Below are 8,664 nucleotides of genomic sequence, written 5' to 3'. Positions count from 1 at the left end.
CCACAATTATTTTGAAAAATTGTTATACTGATTAGATAATTGTGCATATCTAGTCTGAAACACCTAAAGTAAATATAAATAAGTAATAACTAATCAAAGTTCTTCATTCATATTAAAAAAATGTCAAAAATAAATAATAATTAAAAAAAGATGTTACCAGATAAATTCTGGGTGGATGGAGAACAACTCTAAAAAAACTTGGCCCTATTGATTGATAAAAGAACGACTATCTACATATGGTAGTAAGATTAAATTATATTACATCATTCAAGTAGTTGACGATCAAGTACATAGAACCAATCGATCTAGTAATTGAAGTAAAAACAAACTAATTTTATGTTGCTTAATAAAAAATGAACATATGTATACGTTCTATTCCAATAAGTTTTTGAAAAAGCCATCACATTCAAAAGTGTACATACAATAATAAATGGATGCAAAAGAGGATAAAAAACTGGACAACGTAATTGAAACATACAATTAATCGACATATGGAGGCATTAATCAAATAAATAATCGGTTGTTATCATATTCAACCGGAAAATACATATTTGGGGTATTATTAGTGTTTGCATGCAATCAGAATAGGGATTTTGGGGAAAATAAAGATTTGATAACCGGTTGGAATAGGATTTGGGGTATGAAATTTGCATACAATCAAAAATACATAACTAAATAGGGATTTTGTGGTACGAAAATACATATTTGGGGTATGAAAACAATATAAACATACACGGGTTTGAAACATACCGATTTAAAGATCTAGATTTTGTGTGCAAACAATGTTGAACGACGATTTATATCTCATTAGGGCTTGTTAAGAAATGATTTAATCTTATTAAGGAATGTTTTAATGGATTTGTTTTAATTAGAAAAATTATGAATTAAATGTTACAAGATAAATGTGCCACTTGGCACAAAAATAAGCCAATTAGGTGACATGTGACACAAACATTAGTTTTGTTTATTATAATAGTAGATTTGATTTTACTTTAATTTCCCTCCAGTTTCCTTAAATAAATTTTAAATTAAGTTATCTATTTTTATAACTTGATAAATTCATTTTATATATTTATAGAAACTTTTATATTGGAATTTGGTATGATTATATGAACTGGAAAATACCATCATCCCATCTCCTTGTCGTTACGACCTTTTATTTTTCTCATTCCAAATTTATTACATATCCTTTGCATGCTTCTTTAGGGATACAAAAACACCATCATCTCTTTGTGTAACTTTCATACCATGAAAATATGCAAGCTTACCGGGATCAGGCATCTTAGATTCGACAAACATTTTTCCTTTAAAGAGTTAGTGTAAATGATATCATGAACATACCAACCGTTTTGACATAACTTGTTCAAATAAGCTTTTAAATGTTAAACAATGTTTTGTAACAATATCGGGTGTTTAAACCCCAATTTTAATATAAGGTAATATTTTAAATTAGACCTCCTTTTTCGACACAAACTATGATGTATAATCTACAAAAGTAATACCAATTATTGATCACACGTCTATGCCTTTTTATTGATCACACGTCTATGCCTTCAAGGGCAGGTGTGAGAAAAGCCCACAAGCCTTTCAGCAGATTGGTCTATTACTAGAAACTTTATGTCTGCATAAAACAATTCAACACAAGTAGTAACTTTAAAACTCTTATAAATTTAAAAGTTTTCGTGAACTAAAATGACAAAATGTAATTAACCAAATCCTCAAGCGAAGAATACGATGAACCACCTTCCTGTATGCAACGATCTATTTTTCCTTTCATATTTATGATCTCATTTCTAAATTCTAACCCTTCACGGTCCACCATAACCTTCTTTATTGCACTTTCAATTTCTTCCCTTTCAAATTGATTTTCCAACCGCACCCCGATCTTCCACACGTCACTTACATATCTTGCATTTGAAAGTTGATCACCAAAAAATGGTGAACAAATCATTGGAACCCCTTCACAAATACTTTCAAGTGTCGAATTCCACCGGCTATGAGTCCAGAAACCACCTGTTGCACGATGAGCTAACACGCCTTGTTGTGGAGCCCATTTTACAATATGTCCTCTTCCTTTTACAATTCTCTCCCAAAACCCATCTGGCAAAGGTTCAAGCCACTCTGACCCTTCTATAAACCCTGGTCGGATAACCCATAAAAATGGTTGCATGCTATTAGCCAAACCCCATGCGATCTCTAAGAACTGGGATTTGTTAACCTTAACTATACTGCCAAAACTAACATATAACACGGAGTTGGGCGGGTGTTTGTCCAGCCATGAAAGGGATGTTTGGTCTTGTTCTAGGAGGCTGCTTGATGATCCTGAGAAGTACTTGTGAAATGGTCCTATTAGGAAATGTGGGCTTGGGAAATCTTGGCTAAGAGCTTCAAGTTCATGTTCTTCTAGTTCTTTGAATGTGTTCCATATTAGCGCTCGTGCTTGCTTGATTCCTTGGACCATAAGTTCAATCATTTTTTGCTTACCTTCTGGATCATTATTAACAAACTCTGGCAAATCTTTAACTTTAATTGATTCAGGGCTCAAAATTGATGGTTCCGACTTTATATCTACAGATAGAATATTCATTTAGAATGATATGCAACACATCTCTCGCGTTGTTTATTAACTGATGCATTTTTTAATTGTTACAACAAGTTTCTATCTATTATAAAACAGGTCTAAAACCTAGTTATTGGAAAGAACGAAAAATGTAAACATAAAGGACGACTCTTGTAATTTCATTAATTTAAGGACGAAATCTGAAATTTGCTACATATCTAAAAGACGGAAAAAATTAATTTACCTTAGACCATGTGTACTGCTAGCGTTGTGGCTAGCGTTTTGGGTAAAAACGCGGGGGATACACCGCCCCCCTGCGTTATGATAAAAAAATTTTTTTTTGGTGCGTTGTATACAAAACGCGCATGGTGGCACAGAAATCAAAAAAACTAGCCGTTGGAGCCGTTGAGATTTAAATATATTTATATATATATATATATATATATATATTAATTATATTTATACTATATAAACAAACCAAACTTATTTTTTTTAACACACTCCTTCTACTTCTATACCAATTTATATCTTTTACACAAATATTTCTACCAAAATGTTTCCAAACAACAACCAAAATATTCTCGGTTTCGGCCAATATGCCCGTCAAGGCAACCAAAATCCACAACCGAACCAATCTACTGCCCCGACGCCAACCGTACCCGTCCCGCAAATGTATGACCCGCAAATGGCCGCGTACATTGCACGGCGCCACGTGGAAGTTTAATGTAATTTTTAATTTAGTTTAATGTATTTTTTATTTGGAAGTTTAATGTAATTTTTAATTTTATGTTAATTTATTTAAATGATTTAGTATTTAAAAAAACAAATAAAATTAATAATGACTGGGCGCCACGTGGCGCATAACCCCTGGTAGTGGAGAGTTATGACTATAGCCTGTTTTTGTACAAAACCATAACTCTGACTGGGCGCCACGTGACGCATAACCCCTGGTAGTGGAGCTGTATGACTACACATGGTCTTATACTTTAAGAGTGATTAACAATACCAATTCAACTATAACTATAATTTATTTCTGAAATAAAGAATTAAGAGATCCCAACTTCAGGTAATTACAGTTTGTCTTGAATATCTCGTATTCATTGGTTGACATGTCAAACACAACACAAATATAAAATTTAATACAAACTTAAAAATCGTGTTAAACATACATGACTAGCTAGTTACATATATTGGTGAGTTGACCTAAACACAATTTTGTTTACTTATAAATTTTATTTTATTTTATTTTTATTTAATATCCTAGACTTATAAACATAAACCCTAAAATGTAATTTTTTTTTCTATTACATGTAAACTGTAAAGTACGACAAAACTGCTAGTGTTTTCAATAAATGAATCAGTTCAATTTAAAATCATATAAAATTTTATTTTATTACTAAAATAAGCATCTAGCTACAACCCCCATGTCACAAACTCAGCTAATTAACTAAGTTACTAATTTGGTGTTCTCATGATATCATACAAAATTATTATCGGTTATTAGTTAAAATCAGTGTTGTATAAATCCCGATTAGACACCGATTCATCCACGACTAATCGCTAGTAACTGTCACACTAGCTTGTCGTCGATTAATCTCCATTTTTCCAAAATCGATCAAAATTGAAAATTATTATGTATGAATATTTGAAAATCTGAATATAAATTTCAATCCGATAATCGTGACTAATCTATATTAATCCCGACTAATCGCTAGTCCCTAACCCACCGCCCGACTAGCGCCTAGCAATACCTGGATCGGAAAGACGGCTGGAAGAAAAGGAGCGAAAAGACGCTATGCTACTAGTCCGATGAACAATCCTGGGAAGTTTGAGAGCGTCCGCAACGGCCTGTGTACCGAACCAATGAGCGTCCGTGATCAAGCATGCAACTCCATGATCATCATCCGACATCAACCTTTCCAAACATGTCCTGATGGGACCCACGAGTTCATTGTTGATGTAGTTCAATAACCGTAGGAGGTTTTCCACGCCCCAGAGAGAGTTAATAATATTATCGTCGGTGCCGGGAATAGGCTCGAAGATGAAGTGAGGGTGGTTGGTGGGGTCGGGCGAGTTGAAACGAGTGTGGAGGATAGTAATGGAGAAGCCTTTAGAGTGAAGGATGTTTCCCAGTTGAAGCATCGGGCTCAGGTGGCCTTGGAATGGTAACGGCAGCAACACCAACCGCCGGCCGGTACTGTCCATTCGGTTGTGTTTGTTTTTCATTGGATTGGATTGGACTAGATGGAGGTTGATCTTGTTTCTTGAAAGTCAATGCTTATCTTACTAACATGTATAGTATTTTTATTAGGAAAATTGGATTTTATAATCCAACTTAATGCAGTTGGCCAATAATAATCCTAACTTTGAAAATAGTTGTCATTGGTCATAACTTTCACACTATTTGTTTTCATTGAACCTTCGTTAAAAAAAACTTAACGGCGTTAAGTTTTTTTCAAATTTCAAACTGATATTTTAGGGCTTTTGATCGGAATGAGGATACGAGTCGATTGATGTAAAACTTAACTTGAAACGACGCTTCAAACAGCTTGATTTTTGTTAATTAATAGTTTAAACACCAGAATTGAAGCATCATTTAGTTGTTTGGACCACTGTTTGGAGGTAAGTTTTACATCAATCAACTCGTATCCTCATTCTGATCAAAAGCCTTAAAATATCAGTTTGAAATTTGAAAAAAACTTAACACCGTTAAGTTTTTTTTAACGAAGGTTCAATGAAAACAAATAGTGTGAAAGTTGGGACCAGTAACAACTATTTTCAAAGTTGAGATTATTATTGGCCAACTGTATTAAGTTAGGATTATTAAAATCCAATTTTCCTTTTTATAAGGTGATAATTGGCTTTGAATAATAGTGGTGTGTTGATGATTAACTAATATAATATAAAAATAGAGATAATAATTTTCTCTAAATATTCAGTGTTTCACATGATTCAAGTAGTAGTACTATTACAATTTACATAGTAGTGTAAGAGCTTTCGTTCACCAAGATCATTATTTATGTGAGTGTATTCTTTATGTTGTATGGAGTAGTTGTAACTCGTAAGTGATTGTGAGAATATGAGAAAAAAAATGCATATGTTCATAAGTAAATTTGAAAAAACATTATTCACCTCTATAATTATTTAATGTTATTTTTAAAGTTGTTGTAAGTGAAGAAAAAAAAATTGATAAAAGTATAAATATATTATTTAATTGTAAAGTAGAGGAAATTATAGTGAATTTTAATATAATTATAGAAATAGAAATTAAAAAAACTACTACAATGCTCTAACTAGGTACTCGGATTGATAATAATGATCAGCTTATATAAAGAATACATTTGATCGAGTATCAACTACCTGTCTGGTTGTATGTGATCATCATGCTAAAGGCATCTAGCTCCCAACAATGAAAAGAACGTACCCGAGTCTGCGGTAATCTGTGAATACATTGCTAACTAGGTTTGTATTCAATAACTACTGCATTGATAATAATGATCAGCTTTTAATACATTGGTGTTTAAAAAAAACATAGATTTACATCTACCTCATGTCAAAACTTGGCCACAAATACAAACGAGAGTAACCATGTTTTTACATGTATAAATACATTGCTAGAGCATTGTTACTCCCTGTGAAGTAAACAAGGGTGGCAAATATAAATTGTAGTGATTTAAAATACTTCAAATTCTAAGACAATTTAAAACTAAAAGTATGTACATTTTAATTAAAATATTTTAATAAGTAATTTGGATATGACTTACTTATTATTAAATACAAACAATTTCATATTAATGTTTTAAATTAAAGATATATAAAATTGTTCATATTTTAAATAAAACACACTCATGTGACAGCTTATATCTGGAAAATAACAAGATAGTGCAGATGATATAAACTTGCATAGTAGCATCCATAGTTTTGAGTAGTAAAACAAGCATCCAGTTTAATACAAACTCAAAATACTTCAGACATGTAATGGCAAGCAACACTACGACCGGAATCACTGCCCCTTTTTAAACCCAATAAGAGTCCTACCGGGCCCTTCATACCCTTCTTGTGACCCACCCCCACTCGCTCTCATGATCCCACCACTCCCAATCTTATCAAGCGGTTTCCTCCCATCGTTGACCTCGGTCAAAAACTGATCCAAACCAAACGGGTCATCTTCAAGCACATCCCTCTCAAACTGAACTGGCCCACTCCTCGGTCCGCTCTTCTCACCCGCACCCGTGAACCCCTTATCAGGCTTGAATCGGTCCGTCTTCCTAATCTTGTCAAGTTGCTCATCAGCCCCACCATACATCTCATCATCAGTGTCTTTCTTTGGCCTGTATAAAGTAGATAAGGTCGGTTGTGCAGTAAACAAGCCTTTATCGTATATATTATATTGATCATCGGTTGCAAAACCAGAGTTCATACCCTTTTCTTGGTTGAATAACCGCTGGTCATACATGACCTCACCACCATGGCTCGACCCGGCTGAAGCCATACCAAGAGCCACTTTTTCACTAATGTCACGGTCACAGTCTCGTGTGACCTTACTCTTTTTTCCCATGGCTGCATCTTTAGCTTCCAACCGTCTTTTTCTCTCACGTTCTCTATGTCTTTCTTCTCGGATTTTCTCTCTTTGGATCCGCTCTTCTCTCTCCCCTTTTGTCTCACTCGGCTGGTCTCAATCACGGTCGAGCCGACGTTTATCTTTATGCTCGTGTTCAGGCCTCATTGGCTCATTGGTTTCCATCATACTGATATCAGGTACAAATGAGCCCAAACCAGTGACAGTGGGACCGGTAAAGTTCCTCTCAGATCGGGCTTTTTGGGCCAGTGCGTGTAGTTCTTGCTCTTTTCTTTCTTTTTCTTTCATCATCATTTCTTTTTTGACTTTGGATCTCACTGAAACTTCTTCACGGGCCTGTTGTTCTGATACATATAAAGCTTCTGAAAGCTTTGCAAAGTTATCATTAATTTGAACCTCTTGAAGTCCTCTGCCATCGGCTGCTAAACGCTTTTCAAGCGGAATTGTGTACCCTTTAGGATTTTTCCAGTTGGAAATGCAAGGTGGGATTTTCCAATCTTGCTGGTCCTTAACAGTCACGGGCCGTGGTGGTGAGTGCATGACGGGAACAGGGGGTGACCCGTTGGCTTTTGGGACCCGCTTGTATTTATGCTTGGGTGGATCTAACGGATCAACTGCCATTTCCTCCATCCTGATGATTCTTTCTTTGGCACCTGAGTTAAAAGCAGCCGATTGCTGTGATGGTTTGTACTTAATAAGCTTAATCTCTTGAGATTTAATTTGAACGTTTTTCGGTTGTGTTGCGCTTAATTTCACGTTTCCATTCTTTTCAAGGGCTTTTATTGTTTCTTGTGTGCCTTTTTCAATCTCTTGTTGTTTCTTACAATCTTCTTCATGCTTTTCTTCATCGTCTTTCAGAATCTTGGGGATGATATCTCTATGTTGCGTATACACAATCTTTCTAGAATTTTCATTTTGCTTCACTATAGCATCAAATGTTAAAATTCCCCTGTCATCGACAGTAACGGGTAATGTTTTTGGGCCAAAATTTGAATCTTTTTTCCTACACATATCAAGTGGATATTGTGCATGGTGAATCTCGGAAAATGCTCCACCGTCACCAAAATCTTGTGGTTCTGATGTCCGGGATTCTTCTTCTGTTGAGGCAGAGTACCTTTGCTTGAACCATGGATCACTTGAATGATCATAGAGTGTAGCAGCAGATGATTTGGCTGGTGGCAGTATCTCCTTCAGAGCTGTCATATTGCCACAAACACCTACAAAAACAAACATCGGAATAAATCAAAACAGATCCGTGTGTAATATCAATGCTACTAAGATATACAAGTTAAACTCATGATGACCTATATATAACAGCGTAAAAGATTTACTGCATCAACAGTACCGCCTAACTAAAACCTATGTAGTTAAATTGTTAAAAACTCAGAGGAACGCGCCTAGGTGCCTTAAGTGCCAGAAAGCAGTTTAAAAAGGCCGAAACCAGGTCTAAAACACACAAAAAGGCCTATGCGCGCCTTGAGCCTTTAACTACCATAACTCAAACAGCAGCAGCTCAAACAAACTC

At 35.0% G+C, this 8,664-nt stretch overlaps 1 protein-coding gene and 1 pseudogene across 1 annotated transcript; both read right to left on the bottom strand.

Annotated features, from left to right (window-relative positions):
- Nucleotides 1-1,546: 1,546 nt before the first annotated feature.
- LOC143532438 (UDP-glycosyltransferase 76B1-like) lies at nucleotides 1,547-4,844 on the bottom strand. Its single transcript, XM_077027480.1, has 2 exons — nucleotides 4,312-4,844; nucleotides 1,547-2,568 (listed from the first exon to the last, which is right to left on the bottom strand). Exons 1-2 carry the CDS (start codon nucleotides 4,784-4,786, stop codon nucleotides 1,688-1,690), a joined length of 1,356 nt encoding a protein of 451 aa, XP_076883595.1. The 5' UTR covers nucleotides 4,787-4,844; the 3' UTR covers nucleotides 1,547-1,687.
- Nucleotides 4,845-6,563: 1,719 nt separating this feature from the next.
- Nucleotides 6,564-8,342, bottom strand: LOC143532437 (SNW/SKI-interacting protein A pseudogene; annotated as a pseudogene).
- Between the last annotated feature and the right edge of the window lie 322 nt (nucleotides 8,343-8,664).

This window comes from Bidens hawaiensis, unplaced genomic scaffold, assembly GCF_021521415.1.
Source record: "Bidens hawaiensis isolate Kalapana, Puna unplaced genomic scaffold, B.hawaiensis_p1.1 tig00009445_1, whole genome shotgun sequence".
Taxonomy (NCBI): Eukaryota; Viridiplantae; Streptophyta; class Magnoliopsida; order Asterales; family Asteraceae; genus Bidens; species Bidens hawaiensis.
This window is presented reverse-complemented; position numbering and strand designations above follow the sequence as displayed.